This window comes from Terrapene carolina, unplaced genomic scaffold, assembly GCF_002925995.2.
Source record: "Terrapene carolina triunguis isolate 2854851 unplaced genomic scaffold, T_m_triunguis-2.0 Scaffold234, whole genome shotgun sequence".
In the NCBI taxonomy this organism is placed as follows: domain Eukaryota; kingdom Metazoa; phylum Chordata; order Testudines; family Emydidae; genus Terrapene; species Terrapene triunguis.
In genome coordinates, this window is record NW_020664585.1 from 8,544,286 (window position 1) to 8,562,163 (window position 17,878).

Consider the following 17,878-nt stretch of genomic DNA (forward strand, 5'->3'; position numbering starts at 1 on the left):
CCTTACCATAAAAGGAGAGAGGAGGGATGCTCCCCTCCTCCCACCCATTTCACTGCTTTGCCGTGACCGACAGGCTCCCTTGCTGCCTTCCAGACCGGCTGCTGGTGCCTTTCCCTCTACGGTTCAGAGCCAGGCTAGAGCCACTGGGTGAAATGCTAGCGCCATCCAAGTCAACGGCAAAAGTCCCACTGGCTTCAAAGGGGCAAGGATTCCACCCCTCTGTTCAGATGTGTCTGTATGTGAGGGAGCCCAAACTCCAGAGGGAGCTGGGTTCTGCCCCAGGGCCAATCATTTACTGTATGTTGATGGGAACGCCATGCAGTTCTCCAGCTCACCCCGCTATCTTGGATGTGTGACTGCTTCAAAACTCCATCCCCGGGCACCCGGGATATTGAGGGTGCAGAACGGCGTAGTGGGATGAGCAAACCCCTGCCAGCTCCGGCACCAGCTCCTCCTCCAGTGGCCTGGGCAATCTCCTTTCACCTCTGCCTAAGCTTCCCTATCTGCACGGGGATAATACGCACACACGGTGCAATTAGTTGAACTAATCTCTTCAGCAAGTTTGGAGGATTCAAAGTGCTAGGTGAGTGGCATCAGCAGTGCTGGCACAGCACTCTAAGCCAGGTGCTTTGCAGACAGCAAAGCTGCGTAAACCTGCATTGACGTCAGGTCTGCACGTTAAAGGTGCAATCAGGTTTAAAGGTTATCCTGAAACCTGAACTTTCATGTCCTGGTTTACACACTTCCACATGGCATGGTAAGCCTCCCTCTTTCCTCGCTGCTCTCGGGTCCTGAAATCAGAGCTGGAAATCAGCTGGTGGGAAGATGGACCAAGCAGCCCAGCGCCGTGGGAGCCCAGCGAGGAATAGTCTGCTGGGGTTCCAGGCTAGAAGGAGCTGTCGGAAGTGCTGGTTCTGCCAGGAGACTCAACAGGAAGCTGAGCTGTGCGGGACGGGCTGCTCTGTATAGCGATGTGTAACAGCAAAAGCGTAGCCCTGATCACTTGCACTGCATAGGAAGTACTGGAGTGTAATTGAGTCTGGGTAACGAATATACGAAAGTGAGAGTGGAGAAGGCAGGATAGGACAAGCTGGAGAGTATGCGTGAGACAGGTATCAATCACATGACTTACCGGAGTATCAACTTCCTTCAAGACGAACAGCTATCTTCCTTACATTCCGATTGTTTTATTGTCCTGTTGCCAGTCTGTACGGCTATGCACGCTATTATTTATTATCGTGCAGAAAGCCAGCCGGCTGAGAACCAGCAATCAGCTCTTCTAGGAAGTAACTCATTTTGCAACACTACTCTTTGTCTAACCATTGGGCCAGCACTCCACATGCCAGCTTTGGGAAACCGTGGCTGACAGAAGTTGAACTAACGTAGCTGCTCTCGTGACCCAACTTTTCAGCAACAACGGAGATCAAATTCCAACAAATTGAAGCTAATCGGTGTATTTTCTCTCTCCTTTCTCTTGCACGAGAGAGTCAAATTCCACGGCTGCCAACAAAATTCTTCTGTCCGGCTGCAGACCCAATATGGTGCTTACATCCCCAATGCCTAGATCTGCTACCTTATAGTCGATGTCCTCTGGGACAAAGGCACCGAAAGTCGTGATGTTCGTATCGCCATTCCACAATGCTGCAGCCACGCAATGGCATGTCAGCCCATCCAACGCACCGTCAGCCCACAGAAATCACCATGGAGAGCAACCCCCCGCCCACCCGCAACCTCAAATATCTCCTGTCAAGGGGCTTCTTTCTCTAAGGATCTGAGGCAAACCATTTCCTGTGAGTAACACTCGTCAACTCTGTCATAACCTGCATGATATGGGGCACTGCTGCTGCCCACTCAGGGCAGGGCTAAGCACACCGCACTCACTGGCCGGGGAGGCCCTGGTGAGGTACTGGCTTGGCAGCACTGGATAGATGGCGTCTCGGCTGCTGAAATGTTGATGCGATTGCGGTGGTCTCTTCCTGTAGTGGCTGGGGGTCTGGGAAGAAGGTACAAGCACAGGCACCCCGACAGCTTAAGCTCACGTGACAGAGGCGTGTGGCTTTGGAACCAGGCCACGAGCTCTTTTCCCCGGGGGGGCAGGCGTTTGGTTAGCTGACGGCCACAGCGTCTATCTGTTACCGTACCACGTATCATCACAACCTACAGACCCTGCCCTGCGGGGTGCCGAGCCGCCTCCATTCTAACTGCACTTAACACGGCGCAGGTTCCGGCCAGATTCAGAACAGCCTCAAACCCTCTCATCAAGGTGCACGGGTTTAAAGAGCGCACGCCCGGGCAACGTACAGACTTCTGACGGGAACCAGCTTTGAAATTACAAACAGCCTCAGCAAGAGTGCCCAGTCCTCCTTAACCGCGGCCCCCAGGGGCCTGATGCTCTGGTGGGAAGCTCTGAATCCTTCGTTAGCGCTATCCCGAGGGGACAGCATCGAGAACCTTTACAGGAAGTCACAGCACGAGTATTGATTTGAAATGAAAGAATGGCCCCCGCCGAGCATTAAAAGCATTCTTTATAAAGAGCAAACAAGGGAGAAAAGAGCTGACTGAAACCAGGGTCCTGGCGTGCCTCCAGGTCCTCTACTCTCCAAACCGCTAACAAAGGCAACCTTCCCATCCTCAGCGTTCGACGTTCTACCAGGTTCAATGAGACACGATGCACTTCCTAATGAACACGGCCAATTAGCCATGCCGACATGAGTCTGCTCCGCCACGCGATCAGCCTTTAAAGCTAGCTTCCACCTGCAACAGGAGCCCTGCCCCCGCTCTGTGAAACCACGCGCGGGCGCATCTTACCTTCTTTGTCACCCATAGCTGGGCTCCTGCTCTTCCCCCTGGGGCTACTGCTTGCCTGCTGCTCCTGCTCAGGCTGCTGCTTGCTCTGGGCCACGTCGTCCCGGGCAGATTCATGGGCTTTAGTGATCTGCTGCTGGTAGAGGGCCAAGGCGTGGTGAGGCACCTGAGGCTTCATGCTTTCGCTCTGTAACGTCCCGTCTGGGAATCCCTCAGAAATCTGCAGTGGGAGAAGAGTGAATGGGATGGGAGAAGCGGGACATACTGTGCCAGCTGTTGTTAACTTCCACAGCTGAGTCTGTCAGGAGGTTTTACTCCAAAAACGAGACCTCGGCTCCTTTCTGGGGAGCTTTTCCCCCACCTCTGCAGACACTCAGCTCGGTTCCCCAGGCTGGGCTCCCAGGGTTTCTAACCAAGCCACTGCCCTTCCTAGCACAGGAGGCAAACAAGAGAGAGTGAGGCACCATGTTTATCTTTTGCCACAAGGCTATCATCCTGTTTGGGAAATGTTACAGGGGAGCCTCTGATTTGCCTTGTCTAAGGAATGTAATCTCTAGCCCAGGTCTGGCAGCTTAGAAGTGGTTTCAATACTATGCAACAATCTCATGGCACAGAGATGTCTGAAAGGACGATGTGAACTTTTCGTCTGAAACGCCTTCTTCGGATCGCCAAAGTACACCAGGATTTTGGCCACGTCCCACTCTGCAAACACCGCTCCCTGGCCACTGTTTGGAGCGTGGTGAAGAATGACTCGGTTGCTTTTAGTTTTTACTTCGTTATGAGGGCACCAGCAACAATGATCAACGTGGAGAATGCACCTTCTTGTGGGGAGCTGCTGCTGAATAGCTAAGCAGGGGGAGCACAGAGAAGATTTGGGTGGGACCAGCCAAAACAGCACCTGTCTCTCGTTAGGTGACATGACTGATTTCAGTGACCCCAGTGGACTCGATGGTGTAACTGACATCACAATCTGGTCCTTAGCATTCTGAGATAAAGGGGAACACTGGGCTGTGAAAGGTGTGTGGGGCTGGGGTTTCCCCCCCGCCCCCCCAGCTAAGGAAGGAAATGGCTGTACAGTAATGACAAGGTTTCTTATAAAGCAACTCATGATACAATCGAACATCTCTGGGGGATCTTTCTAAGAAACCAGGAAGGAGTTGTCTATAGAGAATCCAGTGAGAGCATGCCACATGGCTCCCAAATGCCCTTTGCACAGCACACGCAGAGAACCGTGCTCGACACCCCCGTGCTATCACCCATCCATGGAGAGAGACACCTGGCCCATGCATGAGCACAATCAAGCACAGATGCCCATGCCCAAACTCATTCCCTCACACCCGTGCAAACGGATCAGAAACCCGCACTGTCCTCCCTCAATAGATGCCCACATGGGAACACGCACACAGAGGCGGGAACCCATGCCCAAGCGTACACAAGGCAAACTTTTGCTTGGTGCCCTCAGTCCGAGGGTTTTAACCCCCCTCCCCGGGATGCAGGACTTGGAAGGGAACAAGCTGCTTTCCTGGGATCAGGTGACTTGGGTCTTCCGTCCGGTACTTACAATGGGGGGGATGGCAGCAGCTCTCTGCTTCAGCTGCTTCAGGTCCAATGGTTTCTGAGGCGAAGAGTTCAGCCTGGCATCGGTGGCAGCGTTGAGGAGGCTGGGCCTCGGAGACAGCAGCCTGCACACAGACACACACGTCATTAGGAGCCACGTACTTCCCACCTCCACACGCGAGAACGCTCCAGTGCCCGCACAGCCTGTGCTGGGAGGAGGCGAGGGGTGGGGAATCTTTTAATTACGACTCTAGAGGTCATCGGCCTCACTAGCACGCAGAGAAGAAGCTCGGCACACCGACGCATGTTGGCCTGTGGGCGCGTCACCCACTGGGGAGCGCACGTTACAGGTCCCCCCTCGGAGCCTGATCCACAGAGGAGTGGAGTGCTACTGTCTCAGCTGGGGAGCGTTGGCTTTTCAGCTCAAGCTCTAGCAGCTCATGCTTTTTGCTCTGGAGGTCCCCGGGACGGCAGCCAGGACGGCAGCCATCGTGTGTATAATATACTTCGTATATTCCTGGCTAGCGCCTCCCATACCTCACTTAGTGTCTCAGTATTGGCCACCTGCAAGGGTCTGCTTGCTTGCTTGTTGCATCAGAGAGGAGCAGCATCGACTGGCCTGGTACCTGGAGCTCTTACTCGCTAGACCTTGATCTATAATCAGTGATACGTAGCACAAGTCCCGGACCATCCTACTCTGAAACAGTACGCACACCGCGGTACTGCTCACTGCTACTGCACAGAGAGCATTGGCCGGGATACAGCACACCTCCCCTCCCCGGTAAACAGCACCGACCTTAGGAGATAACAGAGCACTGTTATCATGGAGCGCAGCTTGTGACAGCCAGAGCTACTCGGCCATGGAGTGCAGCTGGCGCGGGAAAGGCAGGGCAGGATAGGGGGCTGGGATTATACAGCTCCAGAAGAGGAAAAGCGGGCCGATCCCTGCCTGCCTTGCTCAGAAGGGTACGACTCCAACGGGACCCCGGGCATAAGTACGAAGAACGGGATTTGGCTCAATGGGCCCAATTCCTTTCACGTACGCAAGAGTAAATCAGGAGTAACGCTAATGAAGCCACTGCATTACCCTCGCGTGAGCCCAGGGACGAATCAGAGCCAATGCCGAAGGCCGGTTAGTTATGAAGTCAGGGTGCTTGGTTCTGATCTCGTCTGGGACTCCAGAGTTCACCAGCATGTGTGAAATCACAAGCAGGCCCAGGGCCAGAGATCTCTCTCACAGCGAGAGAAAGCCAAAGTTTGCATCCGGATTCAATACAGCCGAGCGGTGTGAGGAACTGAATGATCCGGCCCAGTCAGACAGGATCTCATCAGGTCCACGAGACAAGCCGGTGCATTCGGAGGGCATTTCCTGGCTGGGCCTGCCCCTCTGCGACCGGCTGGCTACCAAGCCAACTCTCTCAGCGCCATTCTAACTCACTGGTAAGAGCCAAAAGCAAAGAACAATCCTTGCACAATGTGCTGGGCTGGAGGCTCCCTGCCCGAGAGCGAGAGACAATAAACCAGCCCCCCCACTAGGGCATGGTTCCCAAACCGAGCCACTCGGCAAGAGTTTAGGCTAGAGCTGCCAGGAAAGATTTATCCCAAGTGTGTGTCTGAGTGGGCTCCCCCCTCCTCCCAGGGCTGGGAGTGCCCTGCCCCCATCTCCAGCCCTTTGGGTCAATCCTTCAGAGGCTGGCTCATCGCCAGGTTGGTGCACCTGAGCTTCCCGAAGGCTGCTGGGTGGTCCTGGCGGGAAGCTGGCAGGGTCTGTGGTGTTTGGAGGGAGGGCTGGGTCTGAGTCATGTTTGGCCCGGCCTGGCCTCCTCTCTTGCAGGCCTGGCTCTGCTTCCCTTCTCCCCCATGCTGCTGCTCCTCCGGGCTGGGCACCCTGGGAAATCTCAGGATGTGTCTGTGTCTCTGTGCGCATGTGATTACCCAGAGGAGGGAGAGGAAGAGAACAGGAGCGGTGAGGAAGGCAGAGCGTTGGGAGTGGGGGGGGGGTGTGCTGAAATCAGGCAGTCATCAGTGCAGAACACAAGAGGGGGGAGGAAACTTTCCCTCGCTTTACACTGGCCAAGAGGCTGCAGTGACGAATACACCAGTGCTGCCCTCCAGCCCAACACTCTGCTTCCCAGCCCTCGCACAGGGCTGCCTTCTTCACCTGTGTTAGTGAACGGCCTGGCCACTGGCTCGTAGCCCAGGGTCTGTATTCACTGGGCCGGCAGGCTGGGCAGGGCGCAGAACCCCTCCATAACCAGCTGCAGAGCAATGCAATGCAGACTCCACAACAGACCTGCCATTGGCCTCAGCAGGAGCGGGATGAGTCCTCACAGCACAGGCCGCTGGGGTCACCGTGTTATGCAGGGCAGCTGCTAACTCACATCGCTCCCCGGGATTGTTTAGCTCACTCAGTGCTTTTTAGCTTCAAAGCTGAACCCTCCTGGCACCCCTGGGGAGTGGGGAAGGGACTTGCCTTAGGGAGTCAGAGCTCCTGGCTCCCAGCCTAGTGCTCAGACCACGGGACCAGGCCTCTCTCTGACCCTCGGCTTCTCTCTCCCAACTACCAGCTGGTGAAGCAGTCCAGAGTTTTAAGGTTTACAGCCTGCTCTGTTTATCGGAGCTGCGAGCTGACTGCTCTTTTCAGTCTATAAATTTCAAGGTCATTCTGTGTTCAACCTTGGATGATAAACAAGTCCGGCGAGGCCATGTGAGGGGAATAAATATATCTCTGTGCTGTGCGCCCATCCTCCTTTCCCCGCCCCTTGCCCTAGCTCCATTCCCGCCCCACCAATCCTTCTCCTGCAGCAGATTCTGGTTACAAGGCAGGACCTGCAAAATGCACAGCCTTGGATTCCTCCCAGGAGCCTGGCCCAGGAGCTCTCTAAGGAGGAAACGAGAAGAGGGGTGGCTAATCAGAGCCGTCGTGGGAATAAATACACAGCATCTGCCAGCTGTGGTGTATCGAAAGCTAGAAGCTCGACCGCTGTGGGAATGTTAAAGGATACATACCCCAGGGGGCCTATGCCCCACAACGGCCATGCAAAGCCATTGACAGGTGTAGGTAAGGGACCGACTGGCTCAAACTCTGGCCAGGATTTCAAGCGACTGGTGATTTTGGGGACCTCAGTTTTTGGCTGCCCAACTTGAGACACTGGAAGGGACCCTGATTTTCAGGCTGGGCCATGCACCCTCTCTTTCCTTCCGGCCCCTGCAAGGCAGATCTGGCTGAGCATCCAAATAGCTCATCGCTTTTGGAAACTTTGACCTCAGAGTCTTTTCTTTAAAAAACAAACAAAAAAACTCCACCCCCCCCGAAAATCGAATTCCATTTCTTTCCTAGCAAACGTAACTTCCAGACGCCCTGATGCCAGAGCCATCTCCACCCAGCTTCCACTGGCCGGGAAGAGCTCGCTGCACCTCCAGTGAGGGCTGCCAGTTCCCATTAGACACAAACCCTGCCAAGCGGGTAACTCAGCAAAATCCACGGGGGGAACACAATCCCCTCACTGACGAACAGGCCGACTGAGCGGCGAGCTGTCTGGGAACGAGACCGGGCTGCACTTCACTCAGGAGCGCCGCTGAGGGCATAGCAGCGATTTCAGTCACAGACCCTGCTGAGGCAGTTCTAGTGATGTTAAAATGCAGGGCCGGATTCTGACAGCTTTGCTCATGTTCAGCAGCATTTTACTCCACAAATGGCCTCACTGGATAGCTAGCTCAGTGGCCTGATTTTCTAAAGTGCGGAGCACCCAGCAGTTCCCGGCTACAGACAGACCTGCCCAGCGCCCCAGCAGCAGCTGCTTTACATCAGCTGAGGATCTGGCCCCAGAGCCTCGTGTGCCTAAAGTGGCTTTAGAAGCCCAAATTTAGGCACTTGGGTTTTAAAAAACTTAATTAAACCCTCAGCTGGGAGGCAGAGTTAATTCAGGCTTGTAAAGCACTTGGAGATCCTCAGATTCATATAATTCATATTGTTACAATGGCTGTAAATTACATAAACTGCCAATTGACTGAAATGAAGACGTGTGGACAGCTCTGCTTGCTGGGAAAGCAACAGACATCGCTTTACTGTGTAAACCACCTGTCCGGAAACCGGGCTCTGGAACTTTACACATCTAATCGGCATGTGTGTGAAGTGGAGAATGACATCTCCAGGACACTAACTTACACACACACGTACCTTCCATTGCTAATTTTGGGTCTCCCAAACTATGCTCTAGACATTGGCAACCGAGCCCCAAAGAGCTGAGCGATGGAAAAATCAGGGAGGGAAGGACATGCAGGGTCCCTATGGATCTCGTGCCCGATTCAGCACCATGGAAGGGGGATGAACATTGGCTGGGTGCACACGTACCCCAGGAAAAAGACAAGATGGAAGACTGGGGCTAAACTGTAAAAGTGTGACATGTGGATCCACATGAAGAGTTCTATCATGGTGCCATTTCTCATTCTACTGCAGAGAACCCCCCAAAACACTAATCCACGCACTGCAGTAAGCAATGTTGGGTATCACCATAGGTGGCAAGTTATATGGGCCTGTCGTGCCTGTACTCCACCAATATTCAGGAATGTGGGCCCAGCTCCACCAATGGTTGGGTTTATATTTATCCATAGGATGGACCAGGGCAACCCTGGGGGGGCTAGTGGGGGGCCTGGCGCTGGCAGCAGCGGGGGGCTTGGCCGCAGCCCGCCCCACTCCTTCCTCCAAGCCCCATCCTGCCTCTTCCCGCCCCTGCTCTGCCCCCTTCCCCCAAGTCCCCACCCCTGCCCTGCCTCTTTCCAGCTTCCGTCCCCTCCACCAAGTGACACCGGGGGCCGGCGGGGCAGAGCGGAGTGGGGCGGATTGGGGCCAGGCCCCCCCACTAACTCCCCAGGCCGCCTAGGACACAGCATCCCCATGAAGAGCGGGGCCCCCCAAAGCATGGGTCCTGGGGAGATTGCCCCAGTCCGTCCTATGGATGGGACAGCTCTGCTTGGACCCATTCTGGGCACCATCAAAAATTATACAAACCTGGCGCCCATGGGCATCACTGTAGTCAATCCAAATTCCTCCTCAAAGCTTTCAAATACTTAGCCTCATGGCTGGGTGCAAAAAGTCAGAGGCTTCTGAACAGTTGCAGAACTAGGCCCGTTTTCCCTGCCGGGCTGCCAGGGAGCAGGGTACTTGGGTAGCAACGTAGCAGTGGTTGGCACCATGTCTCCTGGGCACATAACTCCCAAGCACAGGTGGTAAGTGCCTTCCTGTAACTTTTACAACTCAGCCTCCTGTACACTTGCAATGGCTAAATCCGCGCGGCATCGCACGTTCATTTACGTCTAGTGTGACCGACAGCTGAACTTCGTCACTGGCACGGCTAGCGGCCTTTTTAAAGGGATATATATGAAGACAATTCGCTGTATTTTTAACTCTGGAGATTTAAAGCTGTGATTATCTTCACCCTGGCCTGCCACTCAGTAGCACGACCTGCAGAACGATGGAGGGCAGCCAACGCAGCTGTCCCTAAGCATCACTCCTCCAGCCTGGTCCTCCCCTTCCCTCCTCATCCTGCAGAGCTACCCCACCCCCACCTGAAGGAGAAAGCAAAACACTTCAAACCACTAAATGCACTTGTAAGTGGAGCAGAGAGCAAAGGAGGGAGAAAACAGCTTCCTGCATCCCAGCAGACAAAACTCTGTGCGTGCATGTGTTTGCGTACACCCGCGGGTATACACACACACACCCACAGGCGCGCACACACACACACACACACACACACACACACAGCACCCAGAGAAGATGGCTAGTTTCTTCACCAAACCAAAGTAAAGATAAGAGCCGAGGGCTTATTTCCACAGGAAAGTCACACTGGTTATAAGTCAAGGTGTTTCAGCATGGGCTAGCTGCCCAAGTACGTAGCATGGGGCCGGGGTGTGCATGGTACAGGCTGCACTGAAGCCCATCCTGCCATGGCTTCACTGCTGCCTTCTCACGCCATCTTCTAAAGCAAAGCCTTCCCACAGGTATGGACCTCTGACTGCAGCGCAGACGTACCCACAGTTAACCCAGTAGAATGCCCCCTGGTAGAAAAGGGATTGCCCAGTTCAGCTGGGGTTGCTTTCTAAAGACTAAAGAAGGTACTTGTAAACCAGAGTAAGAGTGTGTCCACATGGGGTGTTATACCGGTACAACTAGACCAGTTTAATTATACTGGTATAACTGGTCAAACTTTCCCAGGCAGCCAAGCCCGGAACCCCTGCAATATCCCATATTTCAGCACAGTGGCTGCTAAGAGGAGTGGCACAAGGCCCCGGGGGAAGCCTGTTTAATGTTTAACGTCCCTGAAAACTGGTATTTGTTTGCCAGGGCAGATATGTGCTGCCTCTGGGGGGAGCCTGGGATAAAGCGTGGCTCCGGGAAGCTGATAAATGCTGCTGTTGTTGTGGTGTGAAGCTGGGTTAACAGTCAACCTGAGCGCCACCCTCCCCCTTTCTCACGGGGATTAGTAAGAGGTGGGGGGGAGGCTGGGCTCCTTCCTCTGCCTAAAGGAGGAATAACAAATTCAAACAGGCCTGAACTCTGTGGCAGGAAAGCCACGAGTGACGGGGCCAGTCTTACGGCCCTGTGTCAGAGCAGCCTCAGGCAGCCCGGCCAGGACTCACCCGCAGCCCCGTCTCTTAGCAGCTTTGCAGCAGAATCCGCCGTTCCCACAGGAAGTACAAACAGCATCTTTGATTCTATTCTGCGAACTGTGCTCGCTAATAACCTCACCATGTTCCATGCAAGTGCAGCAGCAAAGCCTAGAGAGCTGATCTGTCTCTCTTAAGTACACGCTGGAGAGGGCAGGCGCCTCGAGGGGAACTTGCTGCTTTCCCATTCTTTGGGCCAGCCAGGCTATTAGCCCTCAGTACCAGCTTCCTAGCCCTGAACCACACGCCCCCCGCATCCTGCTTTGCTGTCAAATTGGCCTCCCCCCTCCCACCCCCCCCCCACACAAACCAGTTCCCCACAGGGAGTAGGGACACCTCCCTGGCTCTGTGTATGTGTGGCGGGGGGGAGGCTCCCATTGCCAGGGGCCCCCTCCCCAAAAGCAATTCCACACAAGGGGAAGGGAGGGAACCGAGAGGGCTCTCACTCACCCATAGAACCGACTGCTGCTGATGGAAGGCAGAGGGGAGCAATGGTGGAAAATCAATTTTAGAATTGGTTTTTATAAATGACATCTTTCTAGGAGGCTGGGGATTGAGGAATCGGTTGGCTGAGGGGGAGGGCAGATGGGACCAGGTACCTGCCGCCTCCTCCAGAAGTCTGGCCACACCCCTGAAAATCCTGAATATTCACCTCCTTGCTAATCTAAAACACCCTGCGGCTGCTTCCCTGTCTCCACATGCAGCCCCAAGTTATGGGAGGAGCCAGGTCTCCATTTCCCCAGGGTCTACGGGGCAAATACAGGAGATCCCATACAAGTCCGATCACACTCCTCATGGCAGAGGCGTAGAGAGTTGCAGCATGTGTGGGCCGGTGACTTGCCCTGCTTTCCTCACGGATAATTCATGTCTAGATGTTTAAATGGCCTCTCTCCGCCCCGGGAACAATTCAGACCCCAGTCCCGTCTCCACGCTGTAAATGAGAGATCAAAGCAGCTCCTTCCCTGCAAACAGTATGAAGCCATTGAAGGAGAAACTGCCCACAAGTGTGGCTCCCAATGGCCGTTACTGAAATCGACTGAGTCTATGCAATAAGCCACAAATCACAGGTCACCAGAGCCTGCCATCGATAAAGGACAGGAGCGTATTGCAGCCAGTGACCTCTGTCTTACTGCTGTCCACAGCCATCTATCGCTGGTCTGTGACACAGCAGGGCAGCGTGGTGCCCTTTATTCCACTTTCCCTTCAGAAGCTGTTGCCAGCACAAGGCTCAAAGACACAAGGCATTCAAGAGCTTTAGACAAGGGCTGGCCCGATGAGAATGGGGATGGCAGGCATTAGAAATGGGAACGACTTACTTCGTCAGCAAATGCACTCATTGCTAGGTTCAGGACAAAGACCTAATTAATAAAAATGCTCCTTTTTTTTTTTTTTTACTTCTGTCGCCCCCCTCCATCTTAGGGGTCCAAACAGCAGTTAATTAGGCCTGTCAAGCTCACTTGCGAGGGAGGCAAGCCTTATCCTTATCCCCATTTAATAGATAGGGAAATAGAGGCCCGGAGAGGAGAGGTGATTTGCCCAAGGTCATACAGCGTGTCAGAGGCAGAGCTGGGAGTAGCGCTCAGGAGTCTGGAGCTGTCTGCTCTGTGCCTTAGGCCCCCCAATCACTTCCACATGCCCTCACGCACAGCAGCATCATACTCCACCAATAGTCTCGCTGATGTCCAGGGCACTACATGGAGTGGGTGCACCTCAGCCTGAGCAAGGCTGGCAGAATCAGCTTCCTTATGGTAGGCATGAAGGAGACAGGGCTAGGGGAACGCAGAAGGACCCCACGGGATTTAGCCTTGCCTCCTGGCTCTAGCCATGGCCGATGACTGGCACTTCCCAGGAAAGATCCCATCCGCCATGCATGCCTCACACTTCCACATCACTGTACTTGGGAGAAAGATCTCCCCCGCCACGAGGCACAACCTCCCCTGCAAGAGGCGTGCCAGCCACACAGCTGCCAAGGCTCCCACGGGCAGGGAGGATATCAGATCCCTTTGCCAAACCTGCTTTGCCGGCTCTGCTTCCCAGTCACCTCTTACCTGTTTTTGTCCACGGCATCCTGCTCGTCCATCTCGTCTGCGCTGCAGGTGGCGCTGGAGTCGCTGTCGGGGTTGAGCCCGGCGGCTTTGCCTGGTTTATGACTCTCCTTCTTCTCAGCTTTGGACGCCGCCTCTGCTCCCGCCGCGCTGCTGACGCTCTCGGTTTTCTTGTCGCTCGCCTTGTCTCCCTCCGGGCAGTCCTCGGTCTCCTCCTTTTTGATTTCGCTCTTGCAGGGCTCCTCGCTTGGCTTCTCCTCCGGCTCCTCCGTTTTCACCACGTCTACCACCAGCTCCTCCTGCGGCTTCTCCTCACTGCTGGCTGGCTCAGCAGCTGCCTCCTGGGGCTGTGGGGTGGTGGCAGCGGTGGGATTAGCTGCAGTAGCAGCATCAGCATCCTCCGCCTTGAGGGCAGGTTCTGGACCGGAGTCTCTCCCAGGCCCAGGCGTGGGCTTGGGCCCATTCTCTCCACTTTCTTTGGCTTCAGGCCTCGGCGAGGGAATACTCTCGGTATCCGAGCTGTGATTTACTGCAGCTGAAAGGAAATCAAACCAGAATCAATTTCTATAGCGTTCATTACTACCCCTTAGACATCTAATACACAAGCATGAGGCGAGGAGGCAGACACAAGAAGGAAGGTACTTCCCCAGCTTTGTGAAACACTTTCAATCCCCTATGAAAGACCAAATTCTCTTCCCAGTTATGCTGGAGTAACCACACTGGGGAAGCAGGATGCACCAGTGTCAACTGGCAGCAAGAATGGAGCCCTAAGTTTGGAAATCACCAGCGTCAACGTCCCACCTGAAGCAGACGACAGCATATGGTTTGTTATTTCCCCCCCTCCTTCTCCAGCATCCAGAACATTCCATTACAGCACATTCAATTCAGCAATGGCCCAGAGGGACCCGACTGCCAGGGGTGGGGCTTAGGCTTTGGGTGTCTGGGAGCTGAGTGAGCCACTTTATCTGATTCCCCCATATTTCAGAGCAATAGCCGCAAGCGGGGCCCATTCCTGGATTACTATTCTTAAATGTCAAGAAACAAAAATGGACACTGCCTTGATCTTATCTAGAGCTTTTCATCAGTAGATCTCACAGCGCTTTACAAAGGAGCGCAGCATCATTAGCTCCCTTTTACGGATGGGGAAATTGAGGCCCAGGAGGGGAAGTGCCTTGCCTGAGCTCATCCAGCAGACCACTGGCAGAGCTGGGAATAGACCTCAGCTCTCCTGAGTTTCAGCCCAGTGCTTTAGCAGCAGGCCAATGGGAATCCGCATTACAATGCAGTTATGTATTATACACACCGTAACAAACCCCAGAACAGAGGGGGATTTTACAGTGCGTTTCACTGAGACATTTGTGGCCAAATTTTCAGAAGTGCTCAGCACCCAGTAGCTCCCGTGGAGACTCTCTCGCCCTCCCCCAACACACACGCTTCCCTTCCCTCCGCGGGAACAATGGGAGCTGAAAATCTGGCCTGTACATGTCCCAGTCATGTTGCTTTCCCCTGTCCCAGCTGGAGAACACCAGTGCCCAGACAGACAGGACTGTGTTTGGGAGAAAAACAAGAACATAACATAGGAACGGCCATACCGGGTCAGACCAAAGGTCCATGAAGCCCAGTATCCTGTCCTCTGACAGTGGCCAATGGCAGGTGCCCCAAAGGGAATGAACAGACAGGTTATGATCAAGTGATCCATGCCCTGTCACCCAATCCCAGCTTCTGACAAACAGAGGCTCGGGACACCATTCCTGACCATGCTGGCTAATAGCCATTGATGGACCTATCTTCCAAGAATCTATCTAGCTCCCTTTTGAACCCCATTATAGTATTGGCCTTCACAACATCCTCTGGCAAGGAGTTCCAGAGGTTGACAGTGCGTTGAGTGAAAAAATACTTTCTTGTGTTTGTTTTAAACCTGTTACCTATTAATTTCATTTGCTGGCCCCTTGTTCTTCTGTTATGAGAAGGAGTAAATAACACTTCCTTATTTACTTTCTCTATACCACTCATGATTTTATAGACCTCTATCATATCCCCCCTTAGTCGCCCCTTTTCCAAGCTGAAAAGTCCCAGTCTTATTAATCTCTCCGCATACGGAAGCCGTTCTATACCCCTAATCATTTTGGTTGCCATTTTCTGAACCCTTTCCAATTCCAATTGGTGGACGCATCAAATCCCCATCTCCCATATGCTGTGTGTTAGGGTCACTGGCTTTCAGTCTGGAACCAGCAGCCCCAGCTTGTCCCCGCAAAGCACGTCCTTCAGGTCTAACTCCCACCATGCTCCCGCCCCAACTGCGTGGGACGGGGACATCAGCTCATCCTCCTGGCTACTTTCCTCATCTCTTCTGCACTCCCCCCACAGTGGAGCCGTGGTCTGACCTTCTCCCGGCCCACCCCATACAGGAGCAATATTCTCCTGTTCCCGCTACCCCACATAAAAATGGGTTCCAGGGACTCCCTTCCCCCACCTGTGAGGGGGAATTCTCTCCTTCCCAAACCCTACACCTTCTGGTCAGAGGAGGGAGAAGGTCTTGTCGACCTACCCGGTCTCTGAACTGGACAGCAAAGTGCTGGGATCCCCACACTGTCCATAACACATCAGGGACAGAAAGAAGCATGCTCCTCTCTCTGCCTGGGCTGAGTGCATTCTGTAGGCTGGGTGCCATTCTAATAATGGAGCCCAGCCTTAAAAACCAAGGGACAGGGTCATGAATCCAAGAGCCAAAACCCTGTGTCTAAAACCAGGCAGGCGGGAGCTCTCTGTTGGCCCTATGAACCAATGGCACATTTAAAATTGCTCCCTTCACTCTTCTTTGCATCGTTCTCGAAATTCCAACCAGCCCTCGTCAAGGCATCGGGGCCAGTTCCAGTGTGATCAAGGCCTAAGCCAAGGTTCCAACCTCTCTGCTTGCCTCCCAGGACTGCATCACTATGACTATGGATACCAGCCTTCCCCCATGCCCGCAGCCCAGCCATAAAGAAATCCATGGCAGCAGAAGGAGCCTGCCACACGTTTTTGTTTAGCAGCCAATATGAAAAGAAAGGAGATCAGGGTCAGCCGGAGGAAAAATATCCCAGAGTTTCAGGACAGGTTAATGATTAAGCATCCCCAAATCTATGGGAAATGGCTTCCTCCTGAGCTGAAAACACTCACGACTAGATGCAGGGAGGCGTTCCAGAGCGGAGACGGCTTTTGTTTCTTTGGCCCAAAGGAAGGAATATTTGGAGTGAACTGTGCCTTGGCAAGATGGCCTGCAACTCCTTCAGGGGGTTCCTGACCCAAGGGAAAGGGTGTGCTCCATCAGTGGGAGTTGAGGACTCTCAAAATATCTCAGAACGTCAGAGGTGTAGGGTCAAGATGAACTTGCTTCGGGATTTAAGGGCAGTGCTCTCCACCTCAATACAGTAAGGATGGGAGGGAAGGTGGGATTCCTTCCAGACAAGATCTGTATCGGTCTGCAAGGCTTTCAAGTTATATCCAAAATGGATGGACGCAGAGGAACAGTATTCTGATAGCTTTACGTCTGAGCACATCCAAAGTATTCCACTTTCTTGGCAGAAAAATGCCCCAAGGCCAATAGGAATTTCAGCCTTCCCTGATGTTTATTTACTTATAATAAATCAGTGAAACAGTCACCCAAGGACGATGGGTCAGGAATTTACAGTATTTAGGCCGGCCAGAGATTTATGGTGTATTTGGCCAAAGCCTCGCTCAGAAATGCACCCGCTTCCCTTCCCAAAGTGAAATGGGGTCTGCCGAGGCCGAAGAGATGTCTGCAGACATTTCGCCTCTGCTTCAACCAGGCTTTAGATTTCCATGGGTTCGTTCCCAATATTGCGAACCTGCTGCGAGCGCGGGGAGCTGAATTGCAAATGAGTTGTGCACTGGCTGGTGAGGTGCATCCTACAGTTAGTTATCCGGCCTGGCTTTGCTATAAGAGGCCCATTCATTGAAGCGTTAGGTGATCCGTACGTACGCTTTGCGCTCGCGAACCAGGTAGTTCGGACACAGACAATTAATCACGCAACAAATTCATCCAAAGCCCTCCCCTCCGGTCCGTATTCATTACGCCGAAATGCATTCCCAAATGTCACAGGGGAGCTAGGCAAACTGCTCAAGCATACCGCTGCTGCTATTTCTGCTCCTGTGACATTTCATCCACTTGGCTTATAGCTTTGTTCAGCTCAGTAGCCCACTTCAGAAATACAGTCCCATCTGCCTCACAGGATGAATAAGAGATGGGACTTGAAGCCGTAATAATGTAAAGCTTCTAAGTGTGTCAAGAGATCTGTCTTCAAGTCTTTAATCTTAAAACACATGGTTTTACTCTGAACAGCTCTCACAAAGAGCAATAACCACATCTTACACTAGGTCTGTTAGTCACAGATCACCCAGCGCAGATTTACCTGGCACCTGCCTTATCATGAGTCACTTTCAACAAAGACTTGAAAAGATTTGCAATTTCCAGTCCCATTAGCCTGGTCTCCAAGGCCAGGGCTCAGCTTGGGGCCAGCACTGTTGGTTAAGTTATTAAATTACTTTGACAAAAGTCAAATGGGACCATTGCCGTAAATTACACACATTTTCCCAAACTCGCGGCTGAGGTTTCTGAGCCAGAAATAGCTAAAACTGTCACTTTCAGTTGACTCCCCTTCTTCTGCTCAAATGGGAGAGCGGAAATTGCCTGCCTGAAAGAAGATATTAAAAAATACAGAGGTGTGCTGACCCTGGGGCTTAGCAGCTACTGAATGTGCTGCTGCCACGAAGAAGAAGGACTTTCCAAAGCAGAAGTCACGGGA

The 17,878-nt window shown here is 53.3% G+C and overlaps 1 protein-coding gene across 1 annotated transcript in view; it reads right to left on the reverse strand.

The window, feature by feature from the left end:
• NCOR2 (nuclear receptor corepressor 2) overlaps positions 1–17,878 on the reverse strand; it is a 392,352-nt gene that overhangs the window by 54,835 nt on the left and 319,639 nt on the right. Inside the window, exons 20-22 of the mRNA XM_024196814.3 lie at positions 13,077–13,608; positions 4,367–4,487; positions 2,809–3,025 (exon numbers count right to left, since the gene is read on the reverse strand). Coding sequence (XP_024052582.2) covers positions 2,809–3,025; positions 4,367–4,487; positions 13,077–13,608 — 870 coding nt within the window. The remainder of the gene's footprint in view (positions 1–2,808; positions 3,026–4,366; positions 4,488–13,076; positions 13,609–17,878) is intronic.